This window comes from Camellia sinensis, chromosome 13 (assembly GCF_055761805.1).
Source record: "Camellia sinensis isolate YWXY chromosome 13, ASM5576180v1, whole genome shotgun sequence".
Lineage (NCBI taxonomy): Eukaryota > Viridiplantae > Streptophyta > Magnoliopsida > Ericales > Theaceae > Camellia > Camellia sinensis.
The window spans coordinates 12,778,071-12,793,894 of NC_138973.1; the positions used below are offsets into that span (position 1 = coordinate 12,778,071).

A 15,824-nucleotide genomic window follows, 5' to 3' on the forward strand; every position below is an offset into this window, starting at 1 on the left:
AAGTGAGAAGTAAAGGGCCACATCATTTGATTATAGAAACTAATAAATAATGACAATGATACAAACACAATTGGGTCGTGGATACAAACCAATACAGTTTTGACAACTCCATAGAGGTCCACATAAGGGAACTATAAGCCGAGCCCTACAAGAAGAGGGATCAATTTTATTTGGGCAGCAAAGGGAGTCCCAACCAATTTTTCAGGGACACCATGACCCAGAAAACAAAAAACCCTTAATAGGGTGCATCGCCCGTTACCCACAAAACCATTTTGCCAAACATGCCCTTGCAGTGGGACCAACCCACATCACAAGTGAGGTGGTGGAAAAGGTGGTGGGTGAAGAATGTCTTGGAGGGAGGCAGAAGAGCAAAGCAACATGCATTGGTCAGTCCTCCCCATGAACCTATGTTTGGCTGTGCCCTCCCTCATCAAACCCCTCTCACCTTCTTCTAGGGCATGTCACATGCCTTTGCCCCCCTTTGAGCTTTGGAAGTATTTTTGTGTGGGAGCCATGGAAGGACTCAAATTGAAATCATTAGGGCAGTTGGAGGAAGAAAATTCAGCCTAAGGCCCAGGTCTGAGATGTCACATCCTTGCAAGATCTTATTGGGAATGCTTAAAGTGTCATGTGGCATTTCATGATTGGCCATCACTCAAACAATGGTCAATACAAGGTCAAAGAGCAAGTGAACAAAAATCTAATCTTGAAATTTTTCTAAACAACAATAAATTTTGAAGTAAACATTAGGTATAACTAGAAATTTATTATGGAGGTACACAAGTTCTTTGTGTGAATTATTTTCTTGGTGGGCAAAATTTTAAATTGTTTAAAAAATTTAATATGATTGACAGTTTTAGAAAAAATATTTAAATTCGTATGTTCAAATAAGGCATTTATTTAAATCGTTTTGTTGAGCTTAATTGTAAAAATTAATGTATTTGCATGTTTTTATTTTATTTTATTTATGTTACTAAAGTGTCATAGTGGGTTATTAAAATGAAAAAAATAGCAAAATGTGGGTACTGTACTCTCAAGCCACTTTTTCATTTAATTTCAAGAATATATATATATATATATATATATATATATATTAGGCATTTTTTTACATATTTTTAAGCACATTTTTGACAAATATTGAGACTAGTCACTACCACTTGAGCAATCATTAATATTTTTCTTCTATTTATGAATTGAAAATTTTATTTAGTGCATCCACTCCATCAAAGAGAGAAGGAAAAAAATAAATAAATAAACCCAGAGGTTGGTTTGGCCGTATTTGCCTAACCTTGGACAACAATTATTTAAACGCAATGTGTTTGGTTTCAAAGTTTTATAAATTTGCATGCATGTCGAATTAAAAAATTGTCAACCAATTGCTTTCTTATCTAATTACCAGAAAAAGGCACAAGTAAGACAAGTTTTTTTTTAAGGTTGGCTCGGATTACTTTTTCCTACTTTTATTTATTTTTTCTTTCCATTAAATTCTTATCCAACCTCTTTTTAATTATAATGGGGTGAAGCTAGCTGGTATCTCAATTTTTTTTTGGTATTGCTACTCACTTTAGTCTTATGGAATGTAATTTTGTACAAGCAAGCTACTCAGTTGAAAAATTAGAACAATGATTGGTGCCATTTGGGAAGACGGTTTTGGGCTAAATTAGCCACTATCGTCCAAAAAAGGCTAATTTAGCCACTACCACTACTACAAAAATAGTTAAAGATCACACTTTGACAAAAAAAAAGATCTCACTTTTATTGGAAGTGTGATAAAAAAAATTATATTGATATTTTAATCACACTTAATTTGATTGAGTGTGATAATATTTATTTTTTATGTCACTTTTCAATTAAGTGTGATTATATATATTTTTTTAATCACACCTTCTAATTAAAGTGTGATTATATATACACTACTACTTTTTAATCACACTTTTTAAACAAATGTGATTATATATATTTTTTTTAATCACACATTCTAATTAAAGTGTGATTATTTATATATTTTTTAATCACACCTTCTAATTAAAGTGTGATTATATATACACTACTACTTTTTAATCACACTTTTTAAACAAGTGTGATTATATATATATTTTTTAATCACACATTCTAATTAAAGTGTGATTATTTACATATTTTTTAATCACACTTTCTAATTCAAGTGTAATTATATATACACTACTACTTTTTAATCACACTTTTTAAATAAGTGTAATTATAAATATATTTTTTAATCACACATTCTAATTAAAGTGTGATTATTTATATATTTTTTAATCACACTTTCTAATTAAAGTGTGATTATATATGCACTACTACTTTTTAATCACATTTTTTAAATAAGTGTGATTATATATATATATTTTTTAATTCTAATTAAAGATACACTATTACTTTTTAATCACACTTTTGAAATAAGTGTGATTATTTATATATTTTTTAAGGTAATTAAAATGTGATTATATATACATTACTACTTTTTAATCACACTTTTTAAATAAGTGTGATTATATATATATATATATATATATATATTTAATCACACTTCCTAAATAGGTGTGATTGTATAAAATATTTCAAATTGATTTTTATATAAAATATACAATTCCCAAATTTTTAATCACACTTAATCTGATTGAGTGTGATAATATTTATTTTTTATGTCACTTTTTAATTAAGTGCGATTATATATATATATATATATAGGGTAAATTACACTGACACCCCCCTAAAGTTTATGTTTATTATAGTTCCCCTTCACGTTTTAGAAATTACATCTCCCTCCCTGAGGTTTAAAGTTTCATTACAGATTCCCCCCTTAGCAATTAAGGGTATATTTGGTATAAGTTTGGGAGATGAGTTTTAGAGATAAAAAGTACGAAAAGTTGTTTGGTTTGGTTTTTTCAAAAGATGTTTTGGAAAATTATTTTGAGAGAGAGTTTTGAAAAAGTGATTGATTTGATGTGTATGAGAGAGAGATTTGTTTGGAAAACTTGTAAACCAAACAAGTTTTGGGAAATTTTTTTGGAAAAATTAGTTTGATTTGATTACTTTTAAAAACTATTTGTAGAGAATTTTTTCAAAAATTTTTGAGAAACACAAACCAAACAAGGCCTTAATTTTTTTTAAATACTAATTTTGCCCTTACTGGGTAAATTACATTGACACCCCTTACATTTTAGAAATTACAATCCCCTCCCTAAGGTTTAAAGTAGCATTACAAATTGCCCCCTCGGTTAGTATTAGTTGGAAAAAAAATTCATTGAAAAAAAATTATTTGAAAAAAAATTAATTGAAAAAAAATTTGTTAGTAAAATTTTTAAATTTCTGTTTAAAAACCAACATAAACTTATTTTTTGAATTTACGTTTTTTCCTCAAATTTACAAACTGAGACAACTATTTATAAATCAAAAAAATTATCAAATAAATTTTTATGACAATTTTTTAAATTTTTGTAAATATAAATTGAAAACTGAAAACGAAATGGTTACCAAACAGGCTTCAGATGGTAAAAATGTAGTAAAATTAACAAATAATTAAATAAGTTACCAACATAAGAAATGACTTATCAAAAGATTTTTAGGCTATGTATGGTTTCATTTTTAGAAAAAAAAATTAAAAATTAAAAATTAATTTGGTTAAGAAATAAAAAATAAAAATAATTATCATTTTTATATAATTTTTATCTTTCGAGTGGTTAGAATTAATTTTTTACAAATTAAATTGAAACAACCATACGTATGTATATAACCTACCCAAAAGTTAAAATTATAATTATTTTTTACCCTTAAATGATAATTATTTTTTAGTTTTTATTTCTTAACCAAATTAATTTTTAATTTTTCAATTTTTTTTTCTAAAAATCAAACCATATATGGCCTAAAAATCTTTTGATAAGTCATTTCTTACGTTGGTAACTTATTTAATTATTTGTTAATTTTACAACATTTTTACCATCTAAAGCCTGTTTGCTAAGGTGCCATTTGGTAACACTTACGTTTTCAATTTTCTGTTTATATTTATAAAAATTCAAAAAATTCAAATAAAAACTTGTTTGGTAAATTTTTTATTTATAAATCAGTGGTCTCAGTTTATAAATTTAGCAAAAAAAATAAACTCAAAAAATGTGTTTCCGTTTTGAGTTTTTTTTTTTTTTTTACCACCCACCACTAGCCACCACCTGCTACCATTTTCCACCACCATCTTCTGCCACCACCACCCACCACCCATCCCCTATCACCACCTGCCACCACCACCACTTACCACCCACCTGCCACCACCACCCACCACTCGCCACCAACACTCACCTGCCAGCCACCATCACCCACCACTCACCTGCCACCCACTCGCCACCACTACCCACTTGCCATCTACCCACCACTACCATCCATCGCCCGCCACCTACCCGCTACCACCACTCAGCACCCATCTACCACTACCATCCACCACTCACCACCACCACCACCAGCCATCCACCACCACCACCTACCAACCACCTACTACCCACCCGCCACTACCACCCACCGCCACTACCACCACCACCACCACCCACTCGCTACCACCTACTACCTTCACCCACCCACAACCGCCACCACCCGCCACCACCCGCCATCCGCCACCCACCTGCCACAACCACCCCCCACCCGTCACCACCATCCACCACCCGTTACGACCATCACCACCACACACTCGCTACCATCCACCCACCCACCATCACCATCCGCCACCTACCTGCCACCACCACCCACCCGCCATACACCTGTCACCACTACCCACCACCCGCCACCGTCATCCACCCACGCACTACCATCACCATCGTCGCCCACCCACGCACCACCACCACTTACCACCACTCGCCATCCGCCACCCACCTGCCATCATCGCCCACCACCCGCCACCACCACCCACTCGCTATCACCCACCTACCCACCCACCACTACCACCACCCACTCGCCACCACCCACCACCACCCGTTACCCACCACCCATCGTCACCACTTTCCACCACCATCTTCTGCCGCCACTTGCCACCACTTGCCATTTGCCACTATTTTTTATATTTTTAATTTTTTTTTAAACATTTTGTCAATTACCAAACGCGTTTGTAGTTTATGTTTTTCTAAAAATAAACAAAAACCATTTTATAAAATTTTTGTAAATATAAACTGAAAACGTAAACGTTACCAAACAGACCCTAACCATTTCATTTTCAGTTTTCAATTTATATTTACAAAAATTTTAAAAACTGTCATAAAAACTTGTTTGATAATTTTTTTTTAGTTTATAAATGGTTGTCTCAGTTTGTAAATTTGAGGAAAAAATGTAAATTTAAAAAATAAGTTTACGTTGGTTTTTAAATAGAAATTTTAAAATTTTACTAGTAAATTTTTTTTTCAATTAATTTTTTTCCAATTAAATTTTTTTGGGTAAATTACACTAACACCCCCTGAGGTTTATATTTATTACAGTTCCCCTCTCACCTTTTGGAAATTACATTTCCCCCTTAAGGTTTAAAGTTTCATTACAGATTTTCCTCTTTAGCAATTTAATTTTTTCAAATACTAATTTTTCCCTCAGTGGGTAAATTACATTGACACCCCTCACATTTTAGAAATTACAATCCCCTCCCTAAGGTTTAAAGTAGCATACCAATTGATCCCTTGGTTAGTATTAGTTAGAAAAAAAATTCATTGAAAAAAAATTAACTAAAAAAAATTAATTGAAAAAAAAATTATTAGTAAAATTTTTAAATTTCTGTTTAAAAACCAACATAAACTCATTTTTTTAACTTACGCTTTTTTTTAAATTTACAAACCGAGACAATCATTTATAAATCAAAAAAAGTATCGAACAAGTTTTTATGACAGTTTTTAAAATTTTTGTAAATATAAATTGAAAATTGAAAACTGAAAATGATGGTAAAAATAACAAATAATTAAATAAGTTACCAACATAAGAAATGATTTATTAAAAGATTCTTAGATTATGTATGATTTGATTTTTAGAAAAAAATTAAAAATTAAAAATTAATTTAGTTAAGAAATAAAAAATAAAAAATAAAAAATAATTATCACTTTTATATAATTTTTATTTTTCGAATGATTAAAAATAACTTTTTATAAATTTAATTGAAACAGCCACGCACACGTATGTATATAATCCAAAAAAGAAATAGGCGCCAAAATAAAATGTTGTAGCGCCGATCACCAAAAATATTAAAAAAAAAAAAAAAAAGAAGGGGTTTTGCTGCTATTCAGCAAATAAGAGCATCTCCAGCAGCTTGGCTATTCTTTCCTTTTAGCCATAGAAGCGACCTTGGAAGGGTAAAACATTGCTCCACCAGACTCGCTCAAGGATCGCTAAGCGAGGTTCATGAGCCTTTCAATTTTTTATTTATTTTTGCCTCCTCAATTCGGTTTTTGGCGGTAAAATTTTACAACGCTTCAATGTCTCTTTCGATCGTCGACAATGGCAGAGAGCTCTTTGTTGTCAAATTAATCGAGAGAGGCGAAAAGGTTTTTTTTTTCTTCTTCTTAATTTCATGCTTTTGTTCCATCTGGGTTATCATTTTTTCCATCTGGATCTTTTTTCTTTTTTTCTTTTTGGGTTTATTCTGAGGTTCTTTTTTTGCTGCAGATTGATGAGCATGTACAGAGGGAGATCATGAATCACAGATCATTGAAACATCCCAATATTGTGAGATTTAACGAGGTTTGTCATTAACTTTTGTCACATACTATAAGAATTTGTTATGTTTGTTATTAATTTTGTCTGCTTGTATAATTTTGGAGTTAGACTCTTCTGTTTTGGTCCATTTTGGGTATTGGGAGTGTTTGATAGTGATATATTTTTCGTATTTGGAAATAATCTGTTTCACTTTTTTTTACCTCTCCCTGTTTAATGAGCTTATTTTTATAGAACTAATTCTCAAACTTTTTGCTCAAGGGAGGTAATAAATTTTGTCATTTCTGTCTATTTGTCTATGTATTTGTATTGCACACCATATGTTTGTTGTAATTTCTGTTAGAATATAGATTGTAATTATTTGGGTTCCATGAATGGAGAATTGAAGTTGGAGTGTTGCAAGAATTCTAATATGTAGAAGACCAGATTAAGGGCTGTGAAATGTGAAATATCAATTATCTCTCATGGTTCTCATTCCTCAGAAGACCAAAAAAAAATAAATAATTTCAGTAGTTATTAGATGTACTCTTCAAGTTCAAAGTTCCTTTGATTTTTTTACTTGTGTCCAACACATTCCATGCACTTAACTTTTTCTGTTTCTGTTTTTGTGGGTAAATGGGCAAACCTCTTTTTTCTAGATTCAATATTTAGTAAATTTTCTACATGTTTTGTTTAATATTGCGGCTTCAATTTTTTATTATTTGTCTTTTTCTTCTTCTCTGTCTCTCTCTTTTTTTTTAAAAAAAAAAAGGTGTGCAGAGTACACTTGGCTTCCACGAATGTTAATTTTTCAATTAATTGATAAATTATTAAACTGTTACTGTAGATAATGTTTTAGAGCAGTGATTTAATTTGTACTGTTTAATCATTTTCTTTGTTTATGTATGCATTCAGTGTTCTGCTCATATCTTTGGATAATCAAGTACTTTGATTTTTGGATCTGCATAGCTTTTAAAGTGTGTCAATGCTGATATGTTTTTAACTGTGCTTATGCAGCTCCGTAATCTGGAAAGGGGTGTGGACATATTAGTTGCCACACCGGGCCGCTTAGTAGATATGATAGAGAGGGCAAGAGTTTCTCTTCGGATGATCAAGTATTTGGCTTTGGATGAGGCTGATCGAATGTTGGATATGGGCTTTGAGCCCCAGATTCGAAGGTTTGTTGAGCAAATGGAGATGCCTCCACCGGGTGCAAGACAGACGATGCTTTTCAGTGCCACATTTCCAACTGAGATACAAGTTGGTTTACTCAACTCCTTGATAAATAACATAACTCTATGGAAGTCTGTTTCGGTTGCCTTTATGCATGATGTTGGATTATGCAACCAATATGAAGTTAATTTTAGCTCCAGATGAAGCATAATTCAATCTAAGTTTTTCATATTTACTTATATATATGAGGACATTATTTCTAGTACATACCAACCGCAAGTAGAACTAGATCACAAGTTTTAATTAAGAAGTCTTGAGTGAAATCAAATTGCATTTTGGTTTTATTAGTATAAGTTAATTTGTTGAATGGTTGGTATTTATGCTTTTCTTTAGTATAAGTTATCATGTGGATGGATCCTAACCACTAATTTATCTCTTGCAGAGGCTTGCTTCGGACTTTATGTCAAACTACATATTTCTTGCTGTTGGAAGGGTTGGTTCCAGCACTGATCTAATTGTTCAAAAAGTTGAATTTGTCCAGGACATGGACAAAAGAAATTATTTGATGGATCTTCTTCATACCCAATGTGATAATGGAGCCCATGGAAAGGTAAATTGTATAGTGGCAGTAGTTTCACCATTGTTAGACAATTGACGATTAATCTTGTTAATCTATCTGACTAATGCAACTCTGTTATTTGTAATGCAGTGTGCCTTGACACTGGTTTTTGTAGAGACAAAGAGAGGGGCTGATGCTTTAGAGCGCTGGTTGTCCATGAATGGTTTTCCTGCCACAGCAATACATGGTGACAAAGTGCAAATGGTGAGCTAATTCTGTCTTATTTTCATTTGGATCTTTTGTGCTTTTGCTATTTTGCCATGCCCTGAGCACTTGTCCTATGGTTCTGATTTTAGTCTACTGAGGGTTCATAATTCTATTTATCTGTTTGTTTTGCGTCTACACTGATAAATTGCTTAATCTGAGCGAGAGGACAACTATATTATCCGATGTTGTATATGAACGTTGTAAAATTTTGAAAAAATATGACCATTGTAAAAATATGACCGTTGAAAAAATATGACCATTTGAAAAATACGATAGTAGAAAAATGTAACTTTCACAAAAATATAATTATATTTAGAAGAATGAAAAAAATAATAATTTGAAAGAAGTTAGTTTTTTTTTTTTTAGATTGGAAAGAAGATAGTTAAAGTATAAGAATATTTTAATAGAAGATAGCTAAAGTAGATAGCCTTGTTGGAATTTATATTAAAAAAATGACTAGCTAAAATAGTAAAGTGAAATTTTGAATAGCTAATTTAACTAGCCTTGCTGGAGATGCTCTAAGAGAGGGAGAAGATAAAGGGTTAGAAAGGGGGACTAATTGGGCAGCGGTGAGACTTCGACCTAGAACGGTGCTATCTCTTCGGCAGCAAGACTGGTTCGGCGCCGGCAGCGATCAACGATTCGAAAGGGAAGGTTCTTATTCTCTTCTCTTTGCTTTGATCTAGGTATGTTCGGATTCCCCCCTCCCCCCTCTATATCAATGAATGAAATGGAGGGTATTCATTTCTTTCCGCATAAGTCATATAGCCATTAACCAACCCATTGAACCCACATTTTTCGCTGCCTCTCATCGCCCTCTCCTCTCTCTCTTTGTTCGCATAACGATCTTCTGCCATCTAGTCCCGCAATTTCCACAGACCTCTGTCCTATTTGATTTTAGAGGGAAACAAATTTCTATTCCATCTCTCACTGTTCATCGATCATTCGTAAACCAATTCTTCAAATTTCTACCCAAGCCACACCACAATGAACAACTTGTTGTTCCTCTTTTTGTACCAATCAATCCAGTGATTTACTTCTTCGATCATTTCAAAGATTTCATATGTTGATTCAAAAGTTTTCGTCTCTGAAGTTAATGGCTGCGTGTAAGCGCCTGGTTCAATTAGGTCCAAGTTTTGGAATCTCATTCACTAAATTTCGAAGGTTTTCTTCTTCAGAGAAGCAATTCGATGGCTCTTCGATGATTTTTGGCAGTTCTTCGTCTTCGAATTCGAGTTTTAATCGATTTGACTTTAGGCAGATCTCTCAACTTGTCCAACCTAATGGAAAGCGTGTTTTCCTCGTAGACACGCTAGCTCTAGTAATTTCCTCTTTTTCTTCTCTAATTCGAAACATTATTTCTAATTTTTTGTATTTTTTGGATTAAAATATGGCTTTGGATTTTTGATTTTTAATTAGATAACATAATGTAGTTGTTAAGAAGTGATTTAGATATGATTTAGTTGTTGGATTGGAATGACATTTTGCTTAGGGTTGTTGTTGCTATGGCAGGTGAGGAGGTTAGAAGCACAAGGTGTGCCTTCAAAGCAGGCAGAGGCAATAACTGCTGCTATTACTGAAGTTTTAAATGATAGCTTGGAAAATGTGGCTCACTCTTTGTTTCAAAAGCAGAAATGCAGAAAGTAAGGGTTTGAATACTAGGTCTGCATTACTTTTGGCCTGATCAAGGGTTGGTATGAGAATATATATAGCTATAATGTTTGTGCTTTTGTTGTTGTAGACTGACATGCTTCATGAGTCAAACCTCTCCAAGTTTAAAACTGAAGTACAAAGTTCCCAGGTACTAATCTGTTTCTGCATTTTCGTTTCCCAAATCTGACTAGAATCCTTTTGATTTGTAATAATTGCTGAATATATGAAATTTTGTTCATTTTCCCATTTATAGTAAGTTAATTACTAAGAACGGGATAAGAGTATTTATGAACTTGATAAGTTGCGAGAGCGGAAAACTATAGTTATTCAGGTTGAATATATAAAAAATGAGGATTCATTGGTTTTAATGCTAGACAAGGAATGCAAACGGAGTGATTATTGAATGAAAATCACATAGTTGATTTAGTATTAGAAGAAACTGGTAATTGTTGAATGAAAATCACTGTTATTTTGAGAAATTAGTGTCATAATCTTGGCCCACATCATACACAAAATCAGAATGCATAACCAGCCAGTAGCATAGCTACCAAAGGCCTAACCAAACTGAAGGGTAGTGCACCTGTTTTATTTTGAACAATTACAATAAAATATGATAGAAGCATAAAGTACACATGTACATTTGGTAATACGTTTCATTCATTTCTATTCCTTAGGGCAAGTTCCTAAGTCCCAAATGCGCATTCCATGATGCAGATACTTGATATTACATGTCATCATCATCCTTGGCCAAACACAAGGCCACATAGTACACACATCTCATATTTTCACAAATTAGTACATAAGGTCTCAATATACAAAACTTAAGGTTTCTTCATTTCATAGCATGCACAAACTCCAATCACCATCTTCATATACAAAGACTAGATCCTCAATTTAAGCTTCATCTCCATAAACGTGGTGGAAATAATGTGATGAGCTATCCAACTTAGTGAATAATATGAACACGAGAGCTAGCATTTTACCATGGATACAATGTAGTCGAAAGCATAGGATGCTTAAATAGATAATCAATGGATAGCATAATTCATTTGAAATGAAACATGGCTTATCAGTATGCAATAGATAGCTTTGAAATCAAAAGCATAATTTTCTCAAATTTGATAATCGTTCAAATCTTACAAGACATAGTTGAGGTATATTGCATTTCAAGTCCAAAGCTTCAATTTCACATTATTATTAGCAAATTCATGATTATATATGACAACAAAAATAAAAATTATAACAATAAATCAAACCTATCTTCATCCCAACTTCTCAAGAGTTTTCTCTACCCACTATGCCATATCTAGGGCCACAGGTTGTACAAATCATCAGCAAATCATCTAGACAATGAGAGAACACATGAAGTAAATTATATGCTTATTTGAAACATCTGAGCGTAAACAACACATGGAGTAAACCATATGGGGTAAAGTAAATTTTGCCCATTTTTCATTAACTTTTTTTTTAGTACTCTTTTAAGACTAAATGAAGGGCTTGGGTGTTTGTTTGAGCAGGGAGGAAATGACTTTGAGATATATGACTCAGAGAGAACAGTGGGTCACACAGGTCAGCTTTATATTTCAACTTCTTATTGCATTATTAAATACCATGGATTTTTCTATTTCCATGGCATCTAGAGAACCAAATGTATCATTAGTATAGTGTCATTACAAAGAAAGCTCCAATCAGACTTGGATGATTGCAAAACAGAATGGATCCATTTTCGAAAATAAATATAATTGGTGATATTCTCATACAATGCTGTAAATGATTTTTTACATAAAACAGAGTACTTGTTTTAAATGCTATGGAAAACAAAATGGAAAAAATGTTGCAACTTCAAAAGAAACAATTTTATTTGGATAATGCTGTAAAACAACATATATATATATACACATAATCCTCGTTTTAATGATGCAATTGGGAGTTTCTAAACCCACCACACTCCCGCCATGTTCATCTCTACACCACTAAAGTAGTGAAAGTATTTTAATAGAAGATAGCTAAAGTAGATAGCCTTGTTGGAGTGTATATTAAAAAAATGACTAGCTAAAATAGTAAAGTGAAGTTTTAAATAGGTATTTTAACTAGCTTTGCTGGAGATGCTCTAAGAAGCTATATGTGAGCTGAATTATCACTACCAAGAAAAGGAAAAAGAAAAAAGAACTGAATTATCACGAAACTATTTAATCATTGATGGAAACTTTCAGTGAAACAATCGGACATTTTAGTGAAATTTTAGTTCTGTTTGTGAATCATAGGTCACTATTGTTACTTTCAGTGTTGCAGTGATGACAAGAACTTACCCTGAGGACTCTGGGGAACGGAAGGAGCTCATTCTTCTTCAAAACATAGCAAGCTACATGCTTCTTGCTTGTGGTGCCGTTTATCTTATCTCGGTAGGTCAATTATTTCAATATGAATCTATGATATAGAAACTTGCCCTGCCATTAACATGGTTCAGTTGTCACTCATTTGCTGAACTGAAGTTGGCTTTTTCATGGAATAAAACAGAGTTTAAATAAAGTGTTGGTTTGAAAAATTGAATAACAACTTTTCTATTCTTTCAAAAGTCCTATTCCAACGCTGTACTTAAGAAAGAAGTTCCCAACATTTTTCCTTTTCACTCAATTCTCGTGATCTTTGTGATTTCTTGTTTTGCTCGTATCATGAATGATATTGAAGAACTGATGAAGAATTTTTCGTTTGGGTTGGCTAAGCACACTGTCAGAATTTTTTGTAATTGTATAAATTTACAGTCAATTTCCAACAACGAAAAAATAATTGAAAAATGAAATAAAAAATTGCCATTTTTAGACATGGGTATTTTGTAGTAAGTGATGCTGCTGCTTGGATTTTGTACAAGGTACCTGAAAAGGTTGTGTCAAAGCCTTGCTCACATGGTGTTTGATTTTTGTTCTGTCTAAGATTTTTGACAAGCTTTATGTGATTTGAGCTGCTAGTAATTTGGAATTTATTTTCTGAATTTCATATGCTAGGCAATCAACATATTTATTTACATGGTATTTTCTTAATTATGTCTATTAGATTGAAGAAGATAGTCACTGAATTCCTTTAGCAAGTGGGTTTTTAAGGATTTTGCTTGTAGTGTTGTAAATGGGAAAACACTTGTGGACAGAAGATGCTGATGAGCAAATTGCGAATAATCAGCCGGGCTGCGTGCGGGGTGTCCTTCATGCTCTTGACTATCATCACTGGCATTACAATGTTAGAAGCTGCTACCCCACAAGAAGCATAATGGACCAAGACATGTGAAAGGTAAGCAATATGAATTTGCACCGTGCTTTCTTCTTCTTGGTGATTATGGATGACATACAGGGTTAGAAGTCCAGACTTGGTGCTCTATTTATTATTTTGGTCTTTGTAGAACCTTTGAGTGTACACACAATGCTTGTGCAAAGATACATAGTTTATGAACGAAGATGATGAATAGAGTTTTAAATTTCTGAATCAGTTTCACATGACAATTTTTAAACTTACCAATTGTTGTAGGCATTTTTGAAAAATCAAATAGGTGTGACAGAGAAAGTGTTCACATCAACTGACTTATACACTTTATATAATAATATAGTATAGATAGTGTATATATATATACATATGCCCATCAAAAGACATAGAAGTACTTACATGAACGTATATGCGTGGAGATGTGTATATAAATCTTTTATGTTATTGTAACCATCGTGTCGTCATTTTGTTCTGGGTCAGGGGGGTACTCATATTTGTTGGAACCTTGGTGGTGGGCTGGGATGATAACTAGTAAGTACCATTAATTTGTTCTGCTTGGCTTCAAAGCTCCTCGTTGTTGTTGTTTTGTAATTTTTTTTTTCCCTGTATTTTTTTGCTTTGTGCTATTTTGAATCTTTCAGTTAAAAGATTGCAGTGTTAGGACATAAATTTAATCTTTTGCTTTAAAAGATACATCAGAATGTTCTCTCTTACAGCATGAAAAATATTGTTCATGCTTTATATTTGGCCTACCTACCAACCTAAATCTTTGAATTTGGGTGTTTATAATATGGGTGGTCCTTTATTGACAACTTGTGCATCAATATTTTTTAATCTTAGATTTTTCTGGGCTGTCCACTAAATTGCGTATTTATTTGTTTATTTGTGTTTAGAAAAAATTGATTGGTGTGGAAGTTGAAATTTTTCTCTCAATTATTGCTTTTTCACAACTGTGGTAACAAGTTTTGTTGATTAGGTGTGCTCTCATTTTCATTTTATTTTTGAACAGGGTGTTAGGAATATTAATTAGTGTCAACAACATATATATACACATAATCCTCGTTTTAATGATGCAATTGGGAGTTTCTAAACCCACCACACACCCACCATGTTTATCTCTACATCTATATTCACAAATTTTTCTTTGTAACATACAAGAAATACAATGCATATAGGGAGTGTAGAGAGAAAATAAGCGAGTGTATTTAGAAGCTCCGATGAATTCTTTTCATAAATACAGCCTCTGCTTCTTCAAAACGTGCTGCTGCTGGTGATAGTAACTGCAATGTATGTACTCTCCCCCCTCCCCTCCCCAAAAAAAAATATGGAGTAAATTCTTGAGTTTTTATTTATTTATTTATTTATGGGTACCTAGAATTATGGTCCAACAGTAATAATAATATACCTTCACAAAAAGATCGTACACAAGCTGTATTGAGATCTATCATTTTTAAATACTGTGCTCATTAGTGACCTAATTACAATGTCATTGACACTGAGCTGCTATGGCATCTAATTGTTAACAGGGAAGTTACTTCCAAAAGAATTAAGATCAAGTAGAAATAATTAATGTTCCTATTTTAGTTTGCTGAATTAACTTTTTAGTTTATTCATATGCATCAACGATTTTTGGATTAATTTGTGTTTTTATTTTTCAGGTCAGAAATTTTTTGGAGAGATGCAAAATATGGTCCAAGAATTAAAGAACTTAGTTTTTTTAAGTTTTTTCATTTTTTAATATATGTAAGCACAGTTAATTTTTTTTATTTAATTCCTTTGTATATACTTTTGAATATTTAATTTTCATTTATGAAATATATTGACGTTATTCTATTCAATATGTGGTTATGATTCAAAATATAGTAAATAGTGTGTATTACATTCTTCAAATGTGCATAGAAAAATAATATTGATTATTTTTCAAATATGTCGAATCCTTTTTTTTATTACAGATTTTATTAGTTATTAATCACACTTAAAAGGTGTGATCTAAATGTTATTAATCACACTTAAAAAGTGTGATTAAAAATGACCATTTTTAATCACACTTTCAAAGATCACACTTAAAAGGTGTGATCTAAATGTTATTAATCACACTTAAAAAGTGTGATTAAAAATGACCCTTTTTAATCACACTTCCAAAGATCACACTTAAAAGGTGTGATCTAAATGTTTTTAATCACACTTAAAAGGTGTGATCTAAATGTTTTTAATTACACTTAAAAAGTGTGATTAAAAATGACCATTTTTAATC

At 32.3% G+C, this 15,824-nt stretch overlaps 2 protein-coding genes across 5 annotated transcripts; both read left to right on the forward strand.

The window, feature by feature from the left end:
- Window positions 1–6,449: 6,449 nt before the first annotated feature.
- Window positions 6,450–8,671, forward strand: LOC114313269 (DEAD-box ATP-dependent RNA helicase 52C-like). Its single transcript, XM_082900283.1, has 5 exons — window positions 6,450–6,518; window positions 6,640–6,714; window positions 7,684–7,926; window positions 8,282–8,449; window positions 8,549–8,671. The coding sequence occupies exons 1-5, from the start codon at window positions 6,450–6,452 to the stop codon at window positions 8,669–8,671; spliced, it is 678 nt and encodes a 225-aa protein (XP_082756409.1).
- A 660-nt stretch (window positions 8,672–9,331) lies between these two features.
- Window positions 9,332–15,395, forward strand: LOC114293963 (uncharacterized). Of its 4 annotated transcripts, XR_014349838.1 has the most exons (5): window positions 9,332–10,308; window positions 10,407–10,466; window positions 11,836–11,887; window positions 12,603–12,720; window positions 13,370–14,808. XR_014349838.1 is itself a non-coding variant. In XM_082903821.1 (4 exons), exons 1-4 carry the CDS (start codon window positions 10,142–10,144, stop codon window positions 12,630–12,632), a joined length of 309 nt encoding a protein of 102 aa, XP_082759947.1. In that variant the 5' UTR covers window positions 9,332–10,141; the 3' UTR covers window positions 12,633–13,350. The 4 variants fall into 4 exon arrangements, 1 of the variants encoding a protein (XP_082759947.1); XM_082903821.1 differs by lacking the exon at window positions 13,370–14,808 and having other exon boundaries at window positions 12,603–13,350; XR_014349840.1 differs by lacking the exons at window positions 9,332–10,308; window positions 10,407–10,466 and adding an exon at window positions 11,453–11,747.
- Window positions 15,396–15,824: the final 429 nt, after the last annotated feature.

What these genes read in the sequence shown, in the direction of transcription:
- LOC114293963 (XM_082903821.1), top strand. Translation starts at nt 10,142, where the DNA reads ATGACATTTTGCTTAGGGTTGTTGTTGCTATGGCAGGTGAGGAGGTTA. An exon ending in CTGAAGTACAAAGTTCCCAG is followed by an intron (nt 10,467 to 11,835) that starts GTACTAATCTGT and finishes TTGTTTGAGCAG; the next exon opens with GGAGGAAATGACTTTGAGAT. An exon ending in GAGAACAGTGGGTCACACAG is followed by an intron (nt 11,888 to 12,602) that starts GTCAGCTTTATA and finishes TGTTACTTTCAG; the next exon opens with TGTTGCAGTGATGACAAGAA.
- LOC114313269 (XM_082900283.1), top strand. Translation starts at nt 6,450, where the DNA reads ATGTCTCTTTCGATCGTCGACAATGGCAGAGAGCTCTTTGTTGTCAAA. An exon ending in ATATTGTGAGATTTAACGAG is followed by an intron (nt 6,715 to 7,683) that starts GTTTGTCATTAA and finishes GTGCTTATGCAG; the next exon opens with CTCCGTAATCTGGAAAGGGG. An exon ending in ATAATGGAGCCCATGGAAAG is followed by an intron (nt 8,450 to 8,548) that starts GTAAATTGTATA and finishes TTTGTAATGCAG; the next exon opens with TGTGCCTTGACACTGGTTTT.